This window comes from Bipolaris sorokiniana (genome assembly GCF_000338995.1).
Source record: "Bipolaris sorokiniana ND90Pr unplaced genomic scaffold COCSAscaffold_8, whole genome shotgun sequence".
NCBI lineage: Eukaryota > Fungi > Ascomycota > Dothideomycetes > Pleosporales > Pleosporaceae > Bipolaris > Bipolaris sorokiniana.
In genome coordinates this window covers 695,165-720,743 of record NW_006911902.1, presented here as the reverse complement: position 1 = coordinate 720,743, position 25,579 = coordinate 695,165, and the positions used below count along the sequence as shown (strand labels likewise).

Sequence of the window (25,579 nt, the reverse complement as noted above, 5' to 3'; positions counted from 1 at the left end):
CGTGCTCATACCTAGTGATCGATTTAAATTGTATGCAATAGGTCGTACTGTGTCTAGCATCTTCGCTGAATGTTTCTTCACATTACTCCCTCGGCTGCTTGCACGGGGACAGTTTGCTCCTGAAATCCATCCAACATATCAAATTCATGGTTTCTTGGATCACAAAAGGCTAGTTGTACATAACTGAAATTGAAAAATGATCCATCTGTACTGCAGGCTCATTTTCACCAGCCAGCATCTTCCCATTGGTATTAAGATCAAAACTAACCCTTTTGGGTGCTAGTCCTAGCTGTTATCTCCGCTCCACATATGCATCTCGACATCTGTTTCTATCAACTGCCATCATCCATGATTCCCGAGATCTAACAATCCCCAAATCACGTCATGGAAAACCACATTTCGACACACGTGTCCGAAAGTGAGTACTTCCAGGACAGTCCTACGGCATTCACCGGCTAACGTGGCATCCTAGGCCGCAGCATGAAGTCGCTTTGTGATCTGCCAAATGAAATATTGTTACAAGTCTTCTCATGCGTAGATCTGCATCGCGAGGCACGTATTCTGGGCTACATACCTGATGAGCCCTTGCCTTCTTGCCCAGATTATCAAGTGCTTAAAGATTTTCGCCTCCACAACTCCTGGCTGCTAAACATCGCTTTGACATGCAAACGATTTGCAGCTTTAATTCCAGAGGCAGTATTACATGTGATCGTACTGGAAGCCGTTGCACCATTTGTGCAGCCTGAGCGCCCTCAACTTTGTTGGTCAGCTCCATTCGCTCTCCTTCTTCAATTGAAGGCGAAGCCGGATCTCATTCGGCACATCAAACAACTTCGTATCCATCTTCCATATACCGATGAGCACGACAGGTATCGTTGCGACAATAAGGGAATGGCCCCAATGCTAGCTTCACTGTGTATACCCTCTGCTTGGAAGATCAAGCTTTTCCACGACATGACAACTAGCTTTGGACGAGGATCATTTAATGTCCTATTGGCATTAGTAGTGTTGGATGTATTGTGCGTCTCCGAACCAACCGACGAACCAAAACTCGAATGGGCAGAACAGCTCTCAGTCTCGCCCTTCACTCCCCCAATTATCCGCTCGCTGAGATACCTTAAGATTGAAAGTGTACTACCTCCCGCCATTCAACCAGTGGAGGTCTTTCAAAAGCTGAATACCGTTGATTTGAGCATCGCACTTTGCGGCCAGTCACCGTTGGATATTGTATCAGCCTCAGAAAAATACCTTGCGAATACCGCGGTGAAAAAAATAAAGCATCTGCATCTTAATTTCGAAGTCAGAACAATCGGAATGTGGAATAGTGCGAGGCGAACCTGTATGTCGAATGTGGTGAAAGGCTTCCAGAATCTGGAGAGTCTCATATACTATGCCGAAGCGTCGGTAGCGAAGAATCCTTATCGTAGTGTTCGCAGTTTCCCCGATTATCAAGCGAACATCCAAATATATCCTGATGTTTCATCGTCTCCAGAATTGGTCGAAGGTTACTGGGGTACGCCACTTCTCTCCTGAATTAATCAACACTGCTAACCACCACAAAGACCAAGCGATCTACGAGGCACGCACAACTGTCACCGACTACCAATGCCTTGTGGACAACCTCGTGCACCTACGCCCGTCTCTGAAACACTTGCAACTTCCAGGCGGCTTTTGGACGCTACCTGGAGCGGCTCGCAAGCCGATTCCGCGTTTCGATCAGTTCACACAGCTTCGAAAATTGATTGTGCCTCAAGCAGCCCTTGTCTCCATTAAACTGGATAACATGCGGGTTGACACCGTCTCCCAAGGCGACTTTGAGCTCTCTGCTTCGCTGGTATTACCAGTGTCACTACAGCATCTCATGATTTTCGATCTCAATGAGACGTTCTTGGACAGCAAATGGCTACAGGGATTATTCAGCGAGCAGAAGAGCCACTCCCGGTGGCCGGAGTTCCGAACCTTGGAGCTATTGATGGGACCGACGTTCTCCGATGAAGTGCTGGAAGCGCTTCTGGCAAGGCGAGTCAGTGCGGCGTTCTGGGTGATGGTTGATGAGGCCGGGTTCGATGTCGTTGTTGGGAGGGACGCCTTGGATCCTTCGTTACTTCCAGACTTAAGGTAGGAAGGAGTACACGCATACATGCAAGGAATTTCAATTTCCAGCATATTTGACAGGCATACGTAATGATGTATTATTTGGCATGTCTTTCACTAGCTAAAATCCCTTTATCGAGCAAGAAAACCTGTCTGTAACTGTGCTTTTTCGTCACACCACCCGACTGAAAGATTACATTTTTCATAATAGGTTGAAGATGGAGGGTCTCGGATATTGAGTGAAATGATATATACACATATCGACATCTATGGAGCAAAACACAGTCAGATGGAAACTCAAAATTATGCCAGCAGAAACGCCGGGCTCATCATAATCATCAATTCTCATAGGTATCGTCTAAGTTTTAGAAACAAGAAGGGAAAAAAACAAAATCTCAAAACAGCAAAAGGCTTTACAAAAGCCTCTATCCTATTATTCCACCACTTTAAGCCTTGGTCTCAAAAGTGCGGGCCTCAAGGTCCTTCTCAACAGAAATGGAGTCGGTATCGTGAGCAGCCTGCTCGGTACCGACGTGGGACTCGGTGTAAGCATCGAGCTCCTTGCCCTTGGCAATGTTGAGGTACAGCGGGTAGGACCAGGCGATGGCGAAGAAGGCAAGCGGGACACACATGGCCTTTCGGGTTCCGATGAGATCGGCGACGTTTCCAAGGACGACCGGGCCGACGGCGCCACCGCAGACGGAGGAGACGAGGAAGGAGGCACCGCGCTTGGTGTGGCGACCGAGACCACGGAGGGTGAGGGCGAAGATGATGGGGAAGATGCAGGACTCGAAGAAGAGGACGATGTTGAGCATGCTGATACCGCCCCAGTTGGTGGTGGTGGCGCTGCCCGTGTTGGTGCCAATGGCGGCGGAGATGAAGATCATGATGAAGGTCTGGAAGGCGAGGAGCACGTAACGGGGCTTACCGCCAAAGTACATGATACCGGCGGCGGCGAAGCGACCGATGGCGAAGAGAGATTGGGCAATGGCGTAGAAGTTGGCGCCCTTGTGGTGGCCCTCGGTGATGCTCAGTTGGGGCGACGCCTCAGCAAAGTAGTTGATGTAGTAGGCTGCGCATCCGACTTGGCCAGCAACGTACGAGAACTGTGCAAAGGTTCCCCAGAAAAGAGTGTACTGCTTGCTGAGCGGCTTGTCGACGTAGCCGTTGCTGACGGTGGTCGCTTCCTGCTCGGCCATGTCGCTGTCCGTGACCTCGGGAATGTACTTTCCAGCGAAGAAGAAGACAAGGGCGAGGATGGCAACGAAGACGGCGATGGCAAGGTACACGTATTGTACAGCCTCGAGGGACTTTCCATCCTCTCCGACGTTCTTGAAGATGACCTGGGCAGCGAGGACGGGCGCAACGACGGAGCCAACAGCCTGGACGGACTGAGACAGCTCAAGACGGAACTCGGACCACTTGGGGGGACCGCAGACGGCAATGTATGGGTTGGCGCTGACTTCAAGAGTCGACAGACCAGATCCGGCAATGAACATGGCTCCGCAGAAACCACCGAATGATCGCTTCACGGCCGCAGGCCAGAACATGAGCGCACCAACGCAGTAAATGCTGAGACCGAGGATGAAGGTCCATCGGTAGCCGAACTTGCGAAGGAACCATCCAGAGTAGGTCAGAGGACCGATGAAGTAGGCTCCAAAGTATGCGGCCTGGAGTCCAGAAGATTCTCCCTGGGAGATGTTGAGAGCGACTTGGAAGCGAGAGTTCAAAACGTCGAGGAGTCCGTATGCGAAACTGGGCAAAAATGTTAATTCGTATGTCTAACATAAAAAGCGGCATGTCAATTGTTGCTTACCCCCAGCAGAAGAAGAGCGAAGTGACCAAGGTGACGGGGAGGATGGATTGACGAGCAGTGAGGGCCGATGCTCCAGTGAGAGCACGGTTGTCAACTGATCCGCGGCGCACTTCAGCAACCTGAGTGTCAGGCTCCTGAGCGTCCTTCTTGCCAAAGAGACCCATGATTGCGGAGGGGAAAAAATAGAGTCAAGGATACAAAAGTCAAAGATTGACAGTCTGAGGTGGGTTCCCACACACAGGCAAGGCGGATCCCGAGATGGATGGGTCGAGAGTTGAAGACACAAGATCTGATGATGATGATTTCCTATTCAAGGGGGATTCGGCATTCGAATATATATACTGCACATTGCGCTCTATGCCACGGAGCGGTTGAGGTCGCGACATGGGGCTGGTGCCATCCAGACTTGTTAGTTCCCCCGCTAGTCCATCGGTAGTTCGACGCTGGCCTTAGGGGGTAGCAACCTGGGTGTTGGGGTAAACCAGGCCCTAGTTCTGTTCTAATGCCCTGCTGCTAATGCATTTGCCCCGTATACTAACGCCCCCCAGTCTCCGCAAATTTTCATCGGATGGAGGTTGTGGTAGGTTGGATGGCTGTTAAGGCCCGCGCCATCCCTCCGAAAGTGCTGCCGATTGATGTCGGATGATGTAGAGTGCCAGCCAATCGTGCGCGTTAACGGGCGGCGCTAGCAGAGCTTGTGTGGGTGAGCTCCACTTATTCTTGAGCCGCATCATTGATCAGACATTTCTTCTCCGTATGGGGCTCAATAGCTCTCTCCACGTTGCCAACCCCATGGAGAGCCCCCAGCGTTAAAAAAAATTGGGACACACAACTGTGGAGTCGACCCCTCTATCTGAAGCTCTAGCGACGCTCTTTACTAACATTAAGCAGGTGTCTTGTCCGCACCCTGCTGCTGATCCCTACCCTCTACGTGACGCGCGGGGTTCGCCCGCAGAGGAGATAAAATATTGCTGCAAGTAATAGCAATGGAAGCTTGAAAAGCCAATTAGCAAACGAGAAAAACTACTAGAAGTTTTGTGCTGCGCCATGACCCAGCTAGAGACTCCACGACATGGCTTGTCTAGCGTTGGCGTGCAGCCGGTAGCCTCTGGGCCCTTGGCGCATTCGGCTCTTACACATCGGGCAATGTTGAGGGTCTTGCAACTGTCCAGGATGTTCTCCTAGGGTCTGGAGCTTAAATTCAGTAAGCCATTGCCGCGTAGCCGCGTATTTCGACGGCTCAGCAACATCGCTGGGTTGAACTGAAGCGCGTATGGAAGTTTGTCCCAACATGCGCGAATTTACACAAGATCTACTCCACCTCACACGATCCTGGGGAGCCTCCACAGCCATAGGCGAATATTTTGTCGAATCAGACGAGTTGTGGCTTGCATTGTTGTTGATTCAAGGCATTCGCCATGCACCAAAGGAGGAGCATCACGCAAGGCTTCATGCACGGTTGCAATTGTCGTCACTCCGAAAGCCGGCGAAGATTGCTGGAACTATAGTCTGATTTACTCCCGGTGTTCTGGCATGCCGCCTGAGGGTTCATCCTTCCTGCTCACTGCACCATACGGCAGCTAGGATTGGAGATGGTTAAAGCGGTCGCCTTCGCCACGAGGCTCACGAGATCTGCATGCTAGAGACCCGAATGTAAGGGCTGACAGCAGTTCGATGCCCTCTTCTAGCCGTCTTCCAATATTCTTCTGTGCATACCGTTTGCGTAGCCTCCCGCCCTCGGCCATATCAGCCATCAATGACGTTGTTGCACTAAACCGCACACGCCGATACAACCCATGTCGGCGGGAGGTTTATCGGAGCATCCAAAGCCTGGGCGCTCGGAGGATCGTCATACTGCCCTCGTGCTCGAATGCGAACCAGCTCACTACACCTGATTAGATTACTACCGGCTCATAGAAAGTGGGGTAGTAGCCGGGACGCCCAACGCCAATCAGATAATGTCGTTCGTGGGCGACACCAATCAACGCTGTCCACTTTCAAGGTGCTGGGCTGCACGCCTGGATTTTGAGGGCGGCGCCAGCTTAGCTGGCTGCTGCTAAGCTCGATAGAAATAGGGCTCGGGCGCTATTTGATCAGGGCATATCTCGCCGCAAGTAGCCGACCGAGTGGGCGCGGCATCTCCACCTGGGTAATTTTCGGCTTTCAATATCGTACCTGGGGCAAGTGAATGCGGAGAGCCCAAATGCATGCAGGTGAGCCCCAAGTGCATCCGAGTCATGCAACCGAGTTGTTGGGGCTCGAATGAGAATCCGAAGGCTATTGCGAAAATACAACCTCTATCCTGCCTTGTATGGGAATAGCGTACTGGGTGCAGAGGGTATGTCTTCGGAAACAGCGCAATGCTAGTCCTCTGACATTCAGCTCTTGTCCTCAGTCGCACATTCTTCATCTTCGGTGCCATCCCAAGCTTTCTCGTTAGCTTGTTCTTCTGGCATTCTGCCTTTGTTAAGACCCTCCAGACTTTCCAACAAGGAATGACTTTAACGCCACAATCATAGCGCCGGTGTATGCTATTTGGAGATGGGCTGATTTGCTGACCACAGAAGTTTAAAGAGAAGATATGTTTGTGTGTTCGAAGAATAGGTCGGAGATTACTACCAGCCTCCGTCTGATCTTACTTCAGTCGACGTCCGATGTCCGATACTCTTCAGTATCCGTCATTCAACATGTATCAAGACCAGGAGCTGTTATCAAGAGAAGGAATGATCAACAACAATCACTAACTTCCGATAAATTTCAAAACAGGAACTTTGTAACAAGAGGAGGAGCACCAAAGCGTCGAGATTAGGGTTTGACAGACCTTTGACATGCGCTTCCGTACACAGCGAGTAGAATGGGCACCTTGCACGAATACACAACCACAACACAACGTACTGTGTATGTGGCATAGGTTTGATACAGATATGGCAAACTTCCTGCACAATTTCTATCCTTTTTACTCTGTCCAATCTCCTTGTCATGGGAGGACCGCGACCACCGTTACATACGAGACTCTCCATATGAAAAATACATTGGCTCAATCCCCTTGTTGATTTTTCTTTCCTACTTCTTCTACCCTTTATTCGATTATATAGCATTGCCGTTCATCAAGAGGGAAACTCCGACCCAAAGAGTCTTCGTAAGTCTTCGTGCGAAATTCCAAATCCAGCAGGAGATGATCATAACGTGTTGCGCCTCTCAAGAGCAATTTCGCCGCGTCCTTCCAAGTCTGCGAGGTCTTGTAAGTTTGGCCTTGTAATGTCTTTGTGTAGATGTCTTACCGAATTCGTAGTCAGTCCTTGTACGCTTTCCTCGTATCATCTGACGTATCATAAAACCAAGGGAGATGCAAGTTGCAAGAAGGGTGATGAACGCGATGATGGCTTCGGCAGTCCATGAAGAGGCCATGTTGAGTGCAAAAATGATGATTCGGACAGTTGTAGGAGACAACTTAATGTCAACCACCGGCGGTGACAAGGCCAGCTCGCAAGTCAGGATTCGCATCATTGGATAGGTACCTCATTGTGCTGAGCTTCCGGTGATGCGCATCATTGAGGCTTGGACGTAGCTGGCACAACTCAGGTTTTGCTTGATTGGCCGGTGGCTCTACCTAAACTCGAGGCGAAAGAGCTGGTTGGCCTAATTTGAACTCAGGTTTTGCTTGATTGGTTAGAGATGCAAGCACTCGATGCAGGGGGTAGAACTGCGAACTTGTGTTACTTGGACCTCCAAACTTAGGTTCCGCATGATTGGTCAACTTGGCGGCTTTGGTGGGGACCTCTAATATATCCACCTCGTCCGGATGTGGTGTACGCTGCGACTGAACATCCTCTTTATCAATCTCTGTGCTATACTTCCTCCCTCTGTAATTGCATACTCGCACATCTTATTTTGTTTTGAACAAGTCCACTAGCCACCCGCGATGACGAAGCAAACGTCAAGAGTCCTTGCCGACAGAATCGCCAACGCAACTTGGGAACAACACCGCGAGACCATCAACCGCCTCTTCATCCTTCAGAATCGCAAACTCGAAGGGCCTGAAGGCGTGATACAGGTGATGTCCAAAGTCCATGGCTTCCGTGCCACGTAAGCTATTATGTCGCTACGCTATGCAAGGCTGAGACTGATCACTCTTTAGCAAGCCGCAGTATGAAGCCCGTTTGCGGTCTTGGAATATTCGGAAGAAGATTACAGATCGAGAGTGGATTGTTATTCTCTTACATGTACATGCGAGGGCACAGCATGGCAAAAAGACTCTTGTCATATTTAACGGTGCGCTTCTTAACGAGGAACGGGTTGCGAGGGAAATCAATCGACGCCTCTCAAGATACAACAGTCATCTGAACAACTTACAAGGTCAGTGTATACGGCAACTGCTAATACAGAATTTAATTAAAATTATAGACCTTCCCAAGGTACCCCTAGGCTTCAGGTTGCAATCCCCATCAAGTGCTGCCGTCCCGTATGCGGATAATCCCATATCCGGTCACAACCCTACAGGCTGCGTAGATCTATATCTCAAGCCCGCAATCGTAACTGTAGCCGATGATTGGTTTATTTGCGGACAAGATTCACAATTGAGTCTTTCTCTGTTTACACTGACTTCATCCGACACAACTTGGAGGCACAGAATTGCACCGGAACGATACGGGAAGCAACAACGAAATATACTTGAGAAGCAATTTGACAAGAGTCTGAACTTCCATCCGTCATGCATGGATGACATCGCCAATGAAAATGTTGCGGATGAGCTAGGAAATATGGGTCCTGGACATCATTCTATCAGATGGTGTTTGTCTACATATTCATCTCAACTATCTTCATTCAAAGACAGATACGACAATGGTTTCTTATGGGGCTACAATGGTACAGTAAACCTACATCATAAGAGTTGGCATTGCGATGATTGCTCTAATCGCCAGACACCGTCCCCATTTCACGACCAGTGCGAGCAATGCCGTTCAACAAATGGAACATTATTGGAACAAAAATTTCAACGGCGCGTGCAATTCAAACTTATTATTCCTGGAGCTATGTTGCATGTCGAAAAAATAACTTCGGAGAAGGAAAATGCAAATTTCTTCTCTTATGCAGGTCAAGGATATATGGATTTTTAGTACAGGCTGCTTGCTCGAATCCTTCCTCTGACTGCAGAGTCTTTTTTTAGACACCTGATTCCAGCAGGTGTGGATATGGCCTGCCATTCTTTTCTTAGAAAAATAATCTGATATGCAATGCGCCAAACAGATACAAATAATTAAAGTGATAACTCTCTCATTCAACATCTAATCGCATCCACTTCCCTCTTCCATCTAACCACAACGCCAACAAGCGCGCGCCAAACCCAACTACAAAACCGCCCCAGGCACCCCCCCCCCAGTACCACGACCCTGAAACATATCTAGAACAAGTTGTGTATCGGCCCGACTCCGATTCAAACGTACCAAAAAAGGTTGCCCGATGTATCACTCATCATGCATGCGAAAAACAAAAAAACAAGGGTAGGTATAAAACCATCTTAATAATTTCTCCCTCTCCTTCCTATTCAGGTATAATATATGTAGTAGTGATACAATCAGTCTCTCTCGCTCCCCCCATGCCCACATTCATACTCCACCAAAAAAAAACCTCTACTGCAACTGCGTCGCCAACTGCGTAACCTGATCCTTGAGATCCTGGCTCTCGCGTCCCGCAGCCTCATTGATCTTATCCCTCAGATGGTCAACCTGGAGACCGGGAGCAGTAGGCGCCCTACCAAGCGCAGTTTCGATCCTCGAAATCTGCATTTGGAGGAAGAACTTGGGGACCTTGATGCTGTTGACCTGGGCGCTGCCCTCGCTGCGCAGACCGGCTTCGGTGGCGTGGTAGACGTTGAGGGCGTCTTGGAAGGCCTCGAGGTTGGATTCTGCGAGGGGCGTTGCGGTTTCAAAGAGGCCCAGGGAGAAGGCGAGGGGGCCCTGGCCCGAGGAGGCAAAGTTAATCTGGGAAAAGGTTTGGCCGCCAGAGGTCACGTCGGGGATGTTATCGATTGTTTTGGCGTTGTTGTTGCACGTGACGCTGCCTTTGATTTGGTCGACTACTGCGCTCGTCTCGGCAGGGAGCTGCTGGTTGCCGATGACGAAGCAGGGCTTATTTTGGCGCGCGCTCAGATTAGCTGCGGGCAGGGCGCTGGCGAGGCTGCCAAAGAGCGCAAGTGCAGTAAGGGCGTTGGTGTACATTTTTTGTTTCTGGCGAAAAAATGTGGTAGAAGTTGTTAAATAAAATATATGGGTTTTCCGTAAGAACGAAAAATAAAAGAGACTATGGTTTAAAGAATGGAAGCTAAGGCCCTAGCCAGAGGGGGAAGTGTAGCGACTGAATGAAGAGAGCGAGAGAGAGAAACGAAGTGACTGTAAAACACTGTAGAAAGTAAGTGATCAGCGATAGCATTACAACGTTCTTATATATAAACGCCTCACAGTCCTATCGCGAACATCTTTTTGCCCAGGCACAAAACGGATAACAAGGCAAGATACCCCACAGTGTCCCTGTATCATCCAGGCGGTGACACGACCTTGACGTTTGGCTCGCGACACTTGGGGTTTGAGCAGACCGGTTACCCACGTCGTCGGTTCGCTTATCAGCCCCCACTATAACCCGATTGTGTACCCTGCTCCGAATAAGTTCGGAACACAGTCCAATCACATGGCTTGCTGTGCTTGGATTTCTCGGAAAACAGGCATGCATTTCTGGCATGCGAAACTTGTGTGCCTTGGTGGCTGGATACTTCAGAGGAGAAAGGGGGAGGTAGTAAGGAGTTTGCAGTAGTTGCTCAATGCCGCAAATCCTCATCTGATTTAGCCTGTGTTACCGCTGTATGAGGTCAGGTAGGAAATCATAAAGAAGGAGGATTGCATGTATACTCCTGTTTCTGTGGCAAAGCCGGTGGTGACTTAGGGTGGGGGGAGGAAGGAGGTGTGGCTTCATAGTCTGTGTACATATGGACAATGTCCTACGAAGCGGGGCGAGCACATGGACCAAGAACCATCCCGCAGGTCCACTAGCATATCCCTACCACTGTGCACTTTTATGCATCCATCTACACACTCACAACCAACCCTGATCATCCATTACACGCACGGCATATGAGGCAACTAGTCAATTCTGCTTCACTACTACACAGAATCCCCGCCAAAACACCGCAGCGTTCACCCTGGTATCAGTCATGCGCACTATCCTAACTCTCGGTTGGCGTCAATGGGCTATGTGCTCTAGAAAACACCGTTCCCCAAGAGTCCGTCTATACAAGTAACGCGCCCATGCTGCGTTTTCAGTCCGGTGCCTAAGTACGCCATGCTAGATGTGAAGGTGCATATGAGCCCTTGGAAAAGTATATAAAGTTGACAAAAGAAAGAAAAAAAGTGTATCCGCTTAAGCGGTGCCAACATGCTATAAATCCACTTTTGAAATCCAAACGAATGCAACAAGGTATAAAGTTATTCAAGCTAAGCTGCAGTGGTCATGGGACTCTGTGGGGGCCGCTCGACATGCTCAGCAAGGGGGCCCCCGGCTTTTGTGACATGCTTGTCATCAGGCGCTCGTTGACTCGGCGTCGACTCTTCCGCAATATCACTCATGTCTGAGGCTGCGCTATCCGAGTCGGATTCGTCAATCTTGAATGCCTCACGGAAGTTCGCAGGGGTTATCGTTTGAGATGAGACGTGTCGCTGCTTTGTTGTGTCTGTCGATAGCTTCCGAACGGCGAAGGGGTCGATGTTGTCGCTTCCTGGAGACCATGGAGTTGCTGCAGCACCACTAGCAACACTGCCATCTCTTTCATCGGCGGATGCTGCCTCGGCTGCCTCTTGCAGCTGCTTCTTGGTCTTTAGTCGCTCTTCTGCTGTCATGTTCTGCCAGTCAGAACCAAACTGGATAACAGATGCTTTTTTGCCATGGACAGTGAAGCTGCCCTTGCCACGTGCCAGTCCCTCACTTTCGGTGGTGTCACTGGCAATTGTAGATGCAGAGTCTCTGCTCTTGTGACCACGACGGTGTGATGAGCTACCACGAGACTCTCGAAGAGTGCGGTGCAAGCTTCTTTTTTGTCTAGTATGGGATCTAGGCGAGCCTGCCAAAGTGGCAAGTACTTGTTCGCCGTCGGGTTCAATGCCAGCCTCTGGTCGAGTTGTGCCCGTTGGTGATACCTCTGGTAGCTTGGAGTCCAACTCTTCCGCCTCGCCGGGAGGTGGAGTGGCATACTGCGACCCGTTCTCAGAGTCAGACTCCGAATCCGAATCCGCTGTGCCGTCACCTGTGGTCGATATAGAAGGCCGGTGACCAGCGACATAAGACGGCGATCGTGCAGAAGAGCTTGCGAAGGAACTTCGGCGGTCCGATGTCGTGGGGCTCATTGATATCGGAGCTATGTGGAAGTGAGCAGACAGATCATTGGGACTGGATTGCCGAGATGTTTCTGGTGGTGTCTTGAACGCTTCATCCCCACCGAAATCTGTTTCCCTGGAGGACTTGGTCCCTGGCCGGCCTGACAAGCCAGGAGACAATGGGGGCGGCTTGTTCCCGCTGGTAAGTGAGCTAGTTTTCGAAGTCAACCTTGCCAGACTATTGACTTTAGAGCCTCGGTGAGATTGCTGAGGGGAAATCTGTGGCTGATGGACTTCTGAAGGTCGATCGGTCTGTGCTTCTCTGTCGATGCCCCCTTGCCTTTCATCTTCGAGTTCCTGGGCCAAGATGTCACGGTGGCACTTCATCCGCCAAATCTCAATACGGGTCCACTTCAACTTAGCTGACAAGCGCCCTGCAGCATGGATAATAAGCTCCCTCGTCTTTGGTTGGATAGGCGCAAGAATCTGAAGATGTCTAGCATCTCTCAAACGTGCTTCCAACTCTTTGATAGCCGAGGTCAGCTTGTCCTCAGATTCGGATATGCGCACCTGCATAAGGTCTTTCCGGGCGTTCATCATTTGCTGTGCAAACTGGCTGTCAATCTTTCCGCTTTGGACCATCACCTCGCTAGTGGTTGTTGGTATCGTCTTGGTTGAATGCGAAGACTCTAGACGCCTCATGCCCCGGTTCCTCTGCCCTTCATACAAGCCACCAATCATGCCTCTGGATCGAACACCAAGAGTCTCGAACGCGGCAGTATAGTTCAACACACCCAGCCACTCATTCAAGTCCTTCTCGCTATCAGCTAGAAACGTTTCCTCCCCGGCCTTTGAAAACATGACGAAAGCATGCTTATGTTTCTTATAAGTGTTGTCAACCAGCGCAACAGCACCATCCATTGGTATGATGTGATCTTGTTTGAAGTCTGGCAAGGCTGGCTGGAACACTACCGGGCCGGCTTCACCGCGTTTCAGATGTTGCTCATGTTGGCTCATTAGGCTCCTCGTCCATGTAGAATTGCGGAACAAAGACAATCCCGACCGTGTGAGCACCGCACCCCATTCTTGCCACGGCGAGCGTGCCTTCTTCTTTTTCGTGTCCTTTCGCCATAGGATGCCAACTTTGGTCACGGGCATTTCTACAATTCCAACTGAGGTACCGAGTGGGTTCTCCTGGGCTGCTTCTGACATGAAAGCCTCCGGCCTTGATCTGGAAGACACAATCTGGATTACGCCGTACCTTGAAAACAACTTGTAGATGTTCTTAGTATCTAGTGTTGCCGCAGTTCCAGTGTAGTTATAGGGGTCGTCCAATTGCATCACGTCTCGAATAGTGGGACGAAGTGCGTCGAGCTTGCCCTCGAAAATCAAGGTGTACGGATCGATGGGCTCTTTCGCCGCCTTTCTCGCGGGATCATTCATTGGTCCCTTGAGTACAGCTGTCCTCTTGCTTTTCTTCGAAGTAATGTTCTTCAGGTCAACTTCATCGTCAATATGGATAAAAGGGGTGTAGACGATGTTGTCGTAGAAGCAGCCCAAGACATCAGCTGATACGCCTTCACAAGAAGAGTTCTTGATGTAGTCTGGTCTCTGCATTTTTCTTTTGTTGTTCTTGTTGAAAGCGTCAGTGTGGAGGATGATGATGGAGAAGGATATAAAGTATGCTTTGTCTGTGGTGCGTCAGAAACGTGAGCATGTCTTACGGGTAGAATAGCATTACCTGTATTGATGTAAATGCCGGGGTTGCACTCATGATAGCGGTCAGCGAAGCCTTGAAGAACACGGTCAATCTGCTGCGCCTCCTTGGGCAGCTCGACCTGCATGAGCAACTTGCGAATGGCCATGTCAATGGGATCACCGAAGAAAGCAAACTTGCGCATGTAGCTTCGCAATACCGCAAGCAAAAAGGGGTCATCGGTCTTGCTGAGGTAGCTGGCGACAACGCTTTTGTCAAAATTGTTTGCTTCGATTCGTTCCAGATACCTTCCTGGGGTCTCGCCCTCTTCGCGCTCTGGTAGGATCAATGTTTCTCGGCTAATGTTCATTGAGTTTTGATGAGAGGACAGGGCAGAGTTTCCTAAGAAGCCGTGAGCAGATGCGCCATGTCGGGGCGAATGTGGCTCAGAGTTCTGACGAAATCTCGATCCGAGGCCAAAAAGGTTGCTGAAACTACTTCTTCCAGCAGTCGATATTGAAGTCCTGCCACTGGGACCTCCGGGTGGTGTGGGAGATCCAGCGTCCTCAGATCGCGCGTCTAATGAGCCCATTGTCGATGAGCGTCCTCGGAGCCCTAAGCGAGCAGCACCGTTGTTGTTTCCCGAAGAGTGGGCCGAGCGAGATGATCTGTACGAATCGTTGCGAAGGAGAGTGCCTGAACCGGGTGAGGCCAAATTCAAAGCACCAGCAGCTAGAGCAACTTGCGATGCAAGAGGGATTGGCGGCGTTTGTGCCCCTGAATCCCCATGGTCGACACGGCGCGCAGTCAGCGGCGGACTTCCTGGTGGTGAGTGTTGATTTGAGGCCGAGCTCCTTGCGCCGGTCGAGGCACGTGGGGTGGCAGGTGCAGTGTCGGGGAACTGTGGAGGCTCGACCTTGACGGGGAGGGGGAATAACGATGCCCGTTGCTTCCGGCGGCCAAAGGTGAAGCGGCCGGTACCCGTCCGGGCCGGGTGGCTGGGTCGTTGGGGATTTTCAAAGGAGACGTGGCCGCCGGAGCTTCCGTCTGACCTGGAGGATTCGGATGCTCTGGTAGCAGGAGGGGCCAAGGAGTTTGTGCTTTCGACTGATTCACGTGGGTCGGCAAGCACATCTGGAAGGCGCTGCCTGCATGGTAGCGGGTGCTCGTTTTGGTCTTCGTGAACATTGCCATTGCCCTTTCCAAAGCCGAGGGGTCGCCGCTTCCTCTCCATGGACTTGCGCAACGTGGTGGGCTTGTCGGCTAGGCTAGGGTCGAAGGAGCGTCGTCGCAGCGCAAGTTGCTGCATGCGGCTCCTCTTGGGCGTGGGCTTGGCATGGTCTTCGTGGTCCGTCACCGTGGGCGCGGTGGTGATGATGGCGGGCGCTATTACGAGTTCTACGTCAGTACGAGATATGCGAAGACTGGCGGTACTGGTACATACTCGCGGGGGTTGCAGGCACAGCAGGGACGGGTGGAGCGTTGTCCTGGTCATGGTCATGGTTGCCGACCTGCTCCTTTGCCCTAGCCGAGAGCTGCGAGTCCGAGGCATGGCGGAAGCGCATTAGACTGAAGCGCCTGGTGTTGGGCGTGTGCTCCTGTACAGGCGGAGAAGGTGGGGAGTCAGCGTCGTGGCCGGTTGAGGGCCGCGCCATGTCGGACGAAGTTGGGCGGTAGCCATCTTCCGAGGCTGCGATGCGAGTAGAATCGAGGTTGTCGGTGGACTTTGCAAAGTGCGAGTCCTTGTCGGCGCGCCTGAAGAGGCCCGCCGGGTCGAGGGTGCTCCGCCGCTTGAGGTCTCGTTCGCTGCGGTTCGGGCGGAGAGAGCGCAGAGGCATGGCTGCTCGCGCCGACTAGCAGCTCATGAAGGCAGGAATTGCGTCACGATGCGGCACATGGCACAGCAGAGAGGGAGGCAGGCAGGGGGCGTGGCCGTGGCCGTGGACGTGGACGTGGACGTGGACGTGGACGAGTGTTTACGGGGGACGTGTTGGCTTGTGTAGGGGGGTGAGTGAGAGGGAGCGATGCTGGGATGGGCGGGTCAGAGACTGGGCACGATGGATGCACGCGTAGCCGGACTGGGGCAGAGGGGCAGCCGACGTCACTGGAGCGGGTTTTTTCTTCTGGGACTGTAGGTAAGTAAACTGTATAGGGGGGTGTGGACGAAGGGGCGCCAGGCCGGAGGGCATCCGCTGTCTCCAGGCACTGACGGGCGCACTGGTACTCTTTGTGCAGCGCGCGGTGGAGAGGCCGCCAGCACTAGCCACACACACACACGCACAAATGCACACGCGCAAGCCACATCGATCCGCTCTCAGCCACATCTGCCACGTTCTGCCCCAGCATCCGAAGCGGCAGCCCGACAGGCCGACGGATGGGCCAGACACTACATCGACACTAGACCACTAGACACCCTTCTTTTCTCCGCCCAACGCGACGTCACCCCGAGCAGCTCGTAGCTTGGCCAGCGACACTGCTCTCTCGCCATGCGCCGGCCCACGCTTGCTGTGCTGAGCCTGCTGTGCCTCTCGCCTTCCTTGACCCTCGCCGCCCCGCACGACACCACATCGCCGCTCGAGTACGATACCCAAGGCACCTACGCCTCGGCCCACAACGCGTCACCACGACCATGGCGCCGCCTGTCCGATGCCATCATCCGTAGGATATGGGCCCTACCCGCCGACCAGAAGCGCCTACATGGCGACAACCAAACTCCTGCCGTAGCCAGTCCATTGGGCTCTGGCCTGGCCGCCCAGTATGGCGACGACATTGTGTTGAGATTCAAGATCCGCACCGCCGATGAGGCTACCGCATTGGCAAAGGCCGCCGACATCCTTTTCCTCGACGTTTGGGAATTTAATCAGGATTGGGCCGATGTGCGCATTGCAAAGGATGTCCTGCCTTCCCTCCTCGATTTGCTCCCGCCATCGCTTCACCATGCTCACGAGCCACTGCTGCAGGACCTGGAGCTCGCACAGGCAATCTTCAATTCATACCCATCCCCCGCCTCTGCCCCATCTCACCATGATGACCGCTTTTCCCCGAATCTTCGCCCATCGCCGCGGGCCGGCAAAGGCCATGTCTTCTTCCAGGACTACCAACCCCTGTCCGTCATCAATCCGTGGATGAGTCTCATGGCCTCCATGTTTACTACCCACGTCCGCCGCATCAATGTCGGCGTCAGCTACCAAGGCCGCGAAATGCCCGCTCTGCGTGTCGGTGTGCACCCCACCAACGATGATGAGCCGTCGCAGCCGAGAAAAACCATCCTCGTCACAGGCGGTATACATGCCCGTGAGTGGATATCGACTAGCACAGTCAACTACTTGGCCTGGAGCTTCATCAATGCCTACGGAAAGGACCGCGAGATGACGCGACTGTTGGAAGAATTCGACTTTGTATTCGTCCCAACCTTGAACCCAGACGGCTATGTCTTTACGTGGGAGACGGACCGTCTGTGGCGCAAGAATCGCCAACCCACCAGACTACGTTTCTGCAACGGCGTAGATCTCGATCGCAGCTACCCGTACATGTGGGACGGTGAATCGGCACAATCAAGCCCCTGCAGTGAATCTTTCCCTGGTGATGCACCATTCGAAGGCGTGGAATCCGCACGTTTCGCTGCATGGGCGAGAAATGAGACTGAAAACAACAATGTCGAGTTTGTGGGCTTCCTGGACCTGCACTCATACTCACAACAGATTTTGTATCCGTATAGCTACTCGTGCCATGAAGAGCCACCTGCCATTGAGGACCTTGAAGAGCTCGCCATGGGCCTGGCCAAAGCTATCCGCGTCTCCCGCAAAGGTCAGACATACAAGGTGACGTCTGCATGTGAAGGCAATGTGGCGTTCTTCAACGAAAAGAAGAAAATCTTTCCGCGCATCGAGTCGGCTGGCGGTAGCGCACTCGATTTCTTCTACCATGAGATGAAAGTAAAGTATTCTTACCAGGTCAAGCTGAGAGATACAGGCAGTTATGGGTTCTTGCTACCAAAGGAGAATATTATCCCAACAGGAGAGGAGATGCTGGATGCGCTTTTGTATTTTGGGCGCTATTTGCTCGGTGAGGTTGGCATTGTTCAGCAAAGCAATGAGGCCAAGGTGGCCAAGTCCGAAGAAGACTGCGTTGTTGTATCAAAGGGTGGTAATGTCGGTGGCCTTGAGACTGAGTCTGAGATCACAGAGTTGTAATTTACGTTCATGTATTGTACTCAAGAAAATAGTTTTTTACGCATCGCACACAAATATTCTTGTGATATGTGCGTGTGTTGCGCGAACCCGATGGGGCTCTTTTCGCAAAGCAAAATATGGCAAAAAGCCTGTTGCGGTGAACTGCGGGCCATGTGCAATCATACTTGACCACTTCGAGCCGACGCGTGTCATTGCGCAATGCTCGTGCAGATGCGGGGATGGTGATGATGACGATCTGCTTGCTCTGAATACATGGCAGGCGCATGAAGCATTGGATACAAGCAAGCCACAGAGCGTTCAAGATGGCGTCCGGAATTCTGTTGGTTTTTATCAACGGTCCTGCATGTAGCGGTCGTTCACTTGCACGTGGACCCCGTCCGTGCCGTTAGGCGAAAGCTAAGATCCTTACAACGTCATGGCTTCAAAGTCTCAGTGAAGCAACAGCTTCCGCGTCTGCCACCGTCATTTTGGCGTTGCCGACACCCGGAATCCGCCATTGCACCGTTGTCGTCTTCCGTCGCAATTCACTCTTCCACTACTGACCATCAATTTGACGTGAAACACAAAAATATAGCCCGTCATGGCATCACAAGCTACGGAAACGACTCCATTGGTGTCGTCAATGTCGAGCTCAAGTCGAGCAACACCCCACAAACCTCAGCGCACCGTTACTTTCAACCCGACCGTCCTATCCACCAGCCCCAAACCCTCCTCGCCTCACTCGTTATCCCACGGCGCGTCCTCCTCGGGTCATGCTGCCACGACCCAAGGTGGGCAGCCAATGCTGTCGACCTTGAACAGCAAGCTACGGAGGAGAAACAGTTCAGGCGCTCCTGCTCGGATACCTCCCGCGCCGGTACCCAAGATTGGTCCGCAAAGAACGACGAGGACTGCACAGAAACTGAAGCTCCTCCCCGATCCGGCTGCCGATGAAGCTGAAGACGAGGAGAGTGGACGCGACGTATATGTGCAATACACGCGCATCAAAGACCCCACCGCAAGAAGAGATGCTGCCAGGCTTGGAAAAGCGGACAGAGAACGGTTGCCCAGAGTGACAGCATATTGCACTGCTGCTTCCTACAAGCTTGACGAAATGATGCGATTTCTGAAGGGAAAGCAGAAGACAAGAGGCGCTTTGCCCAAGCGTTTTGATGAGTGCATATACTCACCGTATAGTTACGGTTCAACGAAGGGTCCAGAGGAGATTATCAGTACTGCCGTGTTGGGTGAGTATCCAGAGGAAAGACCGAGGAGGTTCTCAGACAGCGCGATTGAAGTGGAACACGAGAATGAGCGGAGAAGACAGGACATTATCGACTTACACGATGGCGGTGATGCGCCCGATATTGCCAACGAGCAAGCCGTGAGCCAGAGACGTCCGTCCATCACCCATGCCGATTCCGACCCCCCAATAGACACACCTGACTTCGATACACGCGTACATACACCAGAAGTCTTTCTTTTCGAATACGGAACTGTTGTCTTATGGGGCATGACGCTCCAAGAAGAGAAGAAATTCCTCAAGGAGATTGCAAAGTTTGAGGTGGACAAGCTCGGCAAGGATGAGATTGAGACGGAAGAATTCAATTTCTACTACACACGCGAATACCAGGCCCGGATATACAACGACTTCATCAGTCTGCGCGACAAAAAAAACTACATGATCAAGCTCGCCATCAGTCACGGACTGTCTCAGAGTGTCAAGACGTCGCTATTCGAAGATTTGGTGGACAACACGATTGATGAAACCAAGGACATCCCAGCCGAGATTGCGAGCTCGGGAAAGATCAATCTCAACAAGAAACAGATCAACATGCAGATAGGAGAGCTGTTCATCCTCCGCATTAGTATACATTTGCAAGGATCTGTTCTCGATGCGCCGGAGCTCATGTGGGCAGAGCCACAACTGGACCCAGTCTACCAGGCGGTGAGAAGCTATTTGGAAATGGATCAGCGCGTCAGTCTCTTGACCGAAAGGTTGAACGTCATTGGTGATCTGCTTGCTGTGCTGAAGGATCAGCTGACTGTAACTCATGTAAGTTGGGCTTTTGTTGCCCATGTCTTGGAGACCAGCTTGGCTAACGAGGAACACAGGGTGAACTACTCGAGTGGATTGTAATTATTCTGATTTTCGCCGAAGTTCTTGTTGCCGCTATCAACATTTTTGTTGACCTACACGCTGCGGACTAAGTTATTGGCATTACTTTTCTTCTTCCCCACGGTGTAGGATAGTCGGCTTGCGGCTCCACATAATGGGCGTTCGGGGCACAGTTGAACGGGTCTATGGCATGGCGTTGTAAGTGGTTGGCGTCGAATATATGTTTTAGCTAGTCATTTAAGCAGAGGCCAATAGGGTGGTTTGGAGGACTTTTTTTTCTTCTTCTTCCTTTCTTCCTCTTTTCTTTTATGATAGCAGCTGTTTGGGCCAATGGAATAATGTTTCGTCATGGTTTTAGTGGTGACTTGGCTGAAAGTGGCTGGTTTGGCGAGGGCGAGGTTAACGTCGTCGCTACGCGCTGTACAGAACACGTTTTCCAATGCGAGACGAGACTGACGAGCGCTCTCTCGTGGAAACGCGCTGTCATGGAGGAGAAACGTGGGTAGCATTAGCAGGTGGCACAGCAATGCATGCTTACTTTCTTAGGCGGCGCTGATATTGTTACAGTATTAATCTAATCGACTAGGGCGGCGGAGCAGGACGTCTCCGCCCGCTGAACCCTGTCCGGCGCCCCATCTTTCCACATGAGACCCTTTTGAGCATTTCACCGCATGCCGTCGTCCTCCACCCATACAGTGCCCCAATGAGCCGTCCCAGATGAGTTGGAATCTGCTAGAGCGCTTTATAGAATCTGAGCACTTCAACCAAGATCCGAGCCTCGCAGTAGCATACCTTGCGTGAGTGGCCACCTCTCCTCCGAACGCAGCGGCCCTCTGCCACCGATTGCCTCCCCTCTCACTTGCTGTTTACTGACGCATGCATGCGAATGCACACAGCCGGTATGCAGACCACGTCGGAATCCACTATGTGCTCTGTTCCAAGCTGCGCCAGTTCGCCTACGAGGAGCTCGAGTTCTTCCTGCCGCAGTACGTCGCCTGCGCCACACCACAACCCGCCGACGGCATGAACAGCTAGCTTACATACGCGGGGCACCACAGGCTATGTCACCTCCTCATCAGCATCGACAACGAGTCCATGGCCCTCGAGGAGTTCATAATCGACTTGTGCGAGGAGTCGGTCAACGGCGCGCTTCTGGTGGGGCTTCCGGATACCGTGTCTTGTTAGTCTGGTGCTTCTTGTGCTAATTCATGCCTTGCAGACCTTTTGGCTCTTCCAGACATATCTCCACGACCTTGCAAGCGCTCCGAATTCGGTCGCTTTCAAAACCTGCAGGAGAATTTACAATCGCGTGCAGCGCATCGTCTTTGGCTCCGCCGAGCCCTCGCGGAGAGAGAAGATCAAGGAGAATGTATTGCCCGTCAGCGTTCTATCGAGCCTGGTTCTTGCGAGCATAGCGGCACCATTCCTACCAGCTCATGCCGGGCCACTGGCTATTGCGCAGGCGCGAAAGCCAAGACCCGTCGAGGACATCATCTCCGATAATGTGCAGACGGCCAAGGTGGGGAGGAGCAAGACGGTCACAGGAGGATCGCCCAGGGCCAAGCAAAAGAGGGCAACCCAGCAACATCAACTTTCAGATCCCGAGGACGGACGGACAGGCCGGTCGCCGTCGCAGCGCCCCCGCGACCCCAAGGACTTGAGAAAACAGGCCATTCGAGCGCCCCCTGCCCAGCGCGCACCATCAGCCTCACAACGACCGTCGCTGTTGTCTGTAACACCCGAAGCCCGCCTTAGCTCGTCCTCTCTACCAGAATTTCGAGATGCAGGCTCCTCCTCTCCTCTCCCTACGCCCCCGGCAACCGCTGGCCTAGGGCCGAGTCCGCTCCATCTTGGTCCTCGCAAACATTCGGCACATCCACCAAGGCCTCTCTCGCCCACAGCACTGACCCGCGCACAGAAAGTCCGGCTACTAAGATCTAATTATTTCCGGAATGAAACCCAATTCCTGAGCGCTCTTGAGGATATCTCAAACCGCTTAGTCGTCGTGCCTAAGCCTGCGCGATTGAGTGCTCTCAGAGCAGAGTTGGCGTTGATAGCCCAAGACTTACCCGCTGAAGTTGATATACCGCTATTATCACCCCCGACCCTGAAAGATGGAATTCCTTCGCAGAGCCAGCACCATCGAATAGTGCGAATAAACCCAGCCGAAGCTACCAGTCTCAACAGTGCGGAGCGAGTACCATATCTGCTCATGGTGGAGGTGCTGGAAGAAGACTTTGATTTTGATCCAGACACGGAACAAAACCAGAAACTCCTCGAAAAGCTTATGCTGGAAAAAGGCACTTCAAGACGGCGGCTCTTTGATATCACCAATGCCGACTATTTTGCATCATACGACCGCACTCCACCAAATGGATCAGACAGTGTATTCGAGCCTGTTACGGGTGACCTCGGTAGTACTTCACTAATCAAGGACACGGATGAGACAGATATCGCCTCAGGACTAGCACGAGTGACCATGCCTGTTGCAGCGGCCAGTAGCAAAGCGACAGCTCCAAGGTCCTCGAGTGGAGCCAATACCCTATCATCCGTGGCCACCATGTCCACACCACGGACGTCCGATTCGCAGATCAGTAGGTCAGTCAGTCCTATCCCCAGCAGAAGAATGACAATTCCTGCAAACATGAACCGAGCAAGCCAGGCTGTCGACCAGCCCGACTTTTCTGCTCTTGCAACCCACATGCGCACTGCTGCTCAGATGCTAGCACAACTGGAAGCAAGTGGTGCGAAGAGGCCAAAAGGTGAAGTAGCAGCAATCAAAGCCAAGATTATTGCAAGCATGCAAAGCCTGGAAGAACAAAACTTCCTCAACGAAGACCAGAGCCCTACGTTTGACTCTATCATGGCAGAGGCAGATCCAGTGGCAATCGCGGGAGAACCGGAAGAAATTGATGAAGCCTTGGTGGTCACGCCCAACTCGGGTGCAGGCGCTGCTCGTATGGAAAACGATCTTAAGACTGGTGGTATGCGACGAAAAGGCGATAGAGACGATCCCAGCGCTGCAACTTTTGGAGAAGAATGGAGCGCAAAGCGAGAGCGTATACGGCGATCCTCGCCATACGGTCATATGAAGAACTGGGACTTGATCAGCGTCATCGTCAAAACTGGCGCGGATCTACGGCAGGAGGCATTTGCTTGTCAACTCATTGAGGTTTGCGCCAAGATCTGGGAAGAAGCAGAGGTGCCGGTCTGGACAAAACGTATGCGCATCCTCGTTACCGGCGAGTCCTGTGGTCTCATAGAAACGATTACGAACGGCGTCTCGCTACACTCCCTCAAGCGAAGCTTGACACTTGCTAGTACAGCAGCAGGCACCAATCCCCGAAAACGCATCGCAACTCTCAAGGACCATTGGCTTAAGACATTTGGAGAACCCGACTCCGAAGCCTATATTGCAGGCGTAGCAGCCTTTGGTCGCTCCCTAGCGGCATACAGCATCATATGTTACGTACTACAGCTCAAGGATCGTCATAACGGCAACCTCCTCATTGACAATATGGGCCACATCATTCATATTGACTTTGGTTTTATGCTTTCCAACTCACCCGGCTCTATGGGCTTCGAAGCTGCGCCTTTCAAATTGACACAAGACTATGTCGACGTCCTGGGTGGTATCGGATCGCCTGCATTTGAAGAGTTCAAGACACTATGCAAGAAAGCGTTTCAAGCGCTTAGGAAAGACGCTGAAAGGCTAATCATGCTGGTTGACCTGATGAGCAAGCAGAGTAGTATGCCATGTTTTGCTGCCGGCGCGGCTAGTGTAACAAATAGTTTGCGGGCAAGGCTTATGCTGCATCTGAGTAGAGAAGAGGCAGAAAGCTTTGTCGAGGAGCTTGTTGCAAAGAGTGTGGGAAGTTACTATACCCGGCTGTAAGTATATGACACGTACTATTTTCTGCATAAGGAGCACTGCTAACATGAATCGCAGTTATGATACGTTTCAGTACCGCACGCAAGGCATATACTGAGTTATACTCCCGCGGCATTTACTTGAGCGAGCTTGTGCGCTATTTGGAGACATCTGCGAGGGCATTCGAGCACAAGCATTGCAATTTCTCGTTCTTCTTCCATCATCTCCTTAATCCTGTCTATAACTGGTTCGCACACCATGGAGAGAGAGAGAGAGAGAGGCACGCTGAGCTTTCCCTCTTTTGGATAGAGGAAGCAGAGACGGAGGCTTTATCATGTGCTCAAGAATACATCTTTTTTCTTCTTCTCGGACGAAGAGTCGATGTGTATATTTGGTAGTCTTTCAATGAGATGACATTTACAATAACAACAGCAGTATTAGTATCAACTCTGCCACATGGCCGTAAAACCTAAACTAAGGAAACAACATCGAAAAGACTAATTAGCTTCCATCACCTCCTCTCTTTCCTCCCCAAACCCTTCCTTCTCTCTCATCCCCCTCCCTACCCGCGCCACTTTATGACTCCCCACCACACCGCCTATCTTCTCCACCACCTTACCCAGCATAGAATCCCGCTCCGGTCCCCCCATTTCTCCCGTCTTGTTACCGTACCCTGCTCCGCCTGTTGACCCGCTGCCCAGCGGCGCGGGGTTCGAGTACGGAGTGGGAGATAGGTGCGAGCCGAGGTGCATGTCTGAGGTGCTGGGCGTGGAGGATGCGGAGGAGCGTTTGTTGCCTTTTTTGTGTCAGTAATAGCTCATTGACAAGGCAAAGGAGCTATGAACGCAAGAGTGTGTGCGTGGAAGGGGATGAAGGAGGAAGGAGGACATACCGAATCCCGCACCGCCTGTCGTACCCGACCCATGTTTGTCGTGCGGATTGTGATAGGGAGTGTGTGAGTCTATAAGGCCGAGGCGCGTGTTGTTGTGCTCTGGCTCGAGGTCTGAGGCGCTGTAGGAGGGTGCGGTGCGGTTGCCGTAGCCTGCCATTTGGGAGATAATTATGATTGAAGAGTAGGAACGTAAGAGGAACACTTTGGGGGAGTACGATTATGGGATTTGAGTGGGAAGTTACATATTGTGTTTAGATTGTTTAGGAGCTGTTTAGTAGGATATATACATGTAGATGCTGGATAGGTCTCTTGTCCAGACGTGTGCTGATCTCGTTACGCACATGTTCGAGAGATGTGTTCAAGCCTTATGAGGTCATTCTGCTGGGAGATGCGTAGATCAGAGAATGCAGAAGCATTGTAAGAGGCCGATAAGTGTGAGCTAAGGCGTGCTTAGTAGTCTTGTAGGACGCTAGTGTCGTGATTGTGTAGATCGGACGAAGGTGGCTGACAGAATGCATAGAATGAATCGAATAACTCTCATCGGCTTCATAGTGTTTTT

The 25,579-nt window shown here is 51.9% G+C and overlaps 10 protein-coding genes across 10 annotated transcripts; 5 read left to right on the top strand and 5 right to left on the bottom strand.

Moving 5' to 3' along the window:
• Positions 1-480: 480 nt before the first annotated feature.
• On the top strand, positions 481-2,132 carry COCSADRAFT_200174 (uncharacterized protein; the record flags this gene model as incomplete). The annotated part of the gene is made up of 2 exons (XM_007702502.1): positions 481-1,513; positions 1,563-2,132. 2 exons carry the CDS (start codon positions 481-483, stop codon positions 2,120-2,122), a joined length of 1,593 nt encoding a protein of 530 aa, XP_007700692.1. The 3' UTR covers positions 2,123-2,132.
• A 35-nt stretch (positions 2,133-2,167) lies between these two features.
• Positions 2,168-4,252, bottom strand: COCSADRAFT_37407 (uncharacterized protein). The gene is made up of 2 exons (XM_007702224.1): positions 3,911-4,252; positions 2,168-3,849 (listed from the first exon to the last, which is right to left on the bottom strand). Exons 1-2 carry the CDS (start codon positions 4,072-4,074, stop codon positions 2,541-2,543), a joined length of 1,473 nt encoding a protein of 490 aa, XP_007700414.1. The 5' UTR covers positions 4,075-4,252; the 3' UTR covers positions 2,168-2,540.
• Positions 4,253-7,089: 2,837 nt separating this feature from the next.
• Positions 7,090-7,318, bottom strand: COCSADRAFT_161027 (uncharacterized protein; the record flags this gene model as incomplete). Its single annotated transcript, XM_007702501.1, has 2 exons — positions 7,090-7,139; positions 7,192-7,318. The coding sequence occupies 2 exons, from the start codon at positions 7,316-7,318 to the stop codon at positions 7,090-7,092; spliced, it is 177 nt and encodes a 58-aa protein (XP_007700691.1).
• Positions 7,319-7,832: 514 nt separating this feature from the next.
• On the top strand, positions 7,833-8,785 carry COCSADRAFT_161026 (uncharacterized protein; the record flags this gene model as incomplete). Its single annotated transcript, XM_007702500.1, has 4 exons — positions 7,833-7,996; positions 8,049-8,266; positions 8,315-8,674; positions 8,745-8,785. The coding sequence occupies 4 exons, from the start codon at positions 7,833-7,835 to the stop codon at positions 8,783-8,785; spliced, it is 783 nt and encodes a 260-aa protein (XP_007700690.1).
• Positions 8,786-9,437: 652 nt separating this feature from the next.
• Positions 9,438-10,301, bottom strand: COCSADRAFT_37405 (uncharacterized protein). Its single transcript, XM_007702223.1, has one exon. It carries the CDS (start codon positions 10,126-10,128, stop codon positions 9,541-9,543), a length of 588 nt encoding a protein of 195 aa, XP_007700413.1. The 5' UTR covers positions 10,129-10,301; the 3' UTR covers positions 9,438-9,540.
• A 631-nt stretch (positions 10,302-10,932) lies between these two features.
• On the bottom strand, positions 10,933-16,170 carry COCSADRAFT_181862 (uncharacterized protein). Its single transcript, XM_007702499.1, has 3 exons — positions 15,411-16,170; positions 14,012-15,352; positions 10,933-13,961 (listed from the first exon to the last, which is right to left on the bottom strand). Exons 1-3 carry the CDS (start codon positions 15,802-15,804, stop codon positions 11,395-11,397), a joined length of 4,302 nt encoding a protein of 1,433 aa, XP_007700689.1. The 5' UTR covers positions 15,805-16,170; the 3' UTR covers positions 10,933-11,394.
• A 185-nt stretch (positions 16,171-16,355) lies between these two features.
• COCSADRAFT_37403 (uncharacterized protein) lies at positions 16,356-18,209 on the top strand. The gene has a single exon (XM_007702222.1). It carries the CDS (start codon positions 16,453-16,455, stop codon positions 18,157-18,159), a length of 1,707 nt encoding a protein of 568 aa, XP_007700412.1. The 5' UTR covers positions 16,356-16,452; the 3' UTR covers positions 18,160-18,209.
• A 380-nt stretch (positions 18,210-18,589) lies between these two features.
• On the top strand, positions 18,590-20,806 carry COCSADRAFT_118726 (uncharacterized protein). Its single transcript, XM_007702498.1, has 2 exons — positions 18,590-20,194; positions 20,254-20,806. The coding sequence occupies exons 1-2, from the start codon at positions 18,740-18,742 to the stop codon at positions 20,347-20,349; spliced, it is 1,551 nt and encodes a 516-aa protein (XP_007700688.1). The 5' UTR covers positions 18,590-18,739; the 3' UTR covers positions 20,350-20,806.
• Positions 20,807-20,974: 168 nt separating this feature from the next.
• Positions 20,975-24,575, top strand: COCSADRAFT_358122 (uncharacterized protein; the record flags this gene model as incomplete). The annotated part of the gene is made up of 5 exons (XM_007702497.1): positions 20,975-21,054; positions 21,154-21,243; positions 21,316-21,412; positions 21,477-24,148; positions 24,207-24,575. 5 exons carry the CDS (start codon positions 20,975-20,977, stop codon positions 24,244-24,246), a joined length of 2,979 nt encoding a protein of 992 aa, XP_007700687.1. The 3' UTR covers positions 24,247-24,575.
• A 50-nt stretch (positions 24,576-24,625) lies between these two features.
• COCSADRAFT_26968 (uncharacterized protein) lies at positions 24,626-25,177 on the bottom strand (the record flags this gene model as incomplete). Its single annotated transcript, XM_007702149.1, has 2 exons — positions 24,626-24,924; positions 25,021-25,177. 2 exons carry the CDS (start codon positions 25,175-25,177, stop codon positions 24,626-24,628), a joined length of 456 nt encoding a protein of 151 aa, XP_007700339.1.
• Between the last annotated feature and the right edge of the window lie 402 nt (positions 25,178-25,579).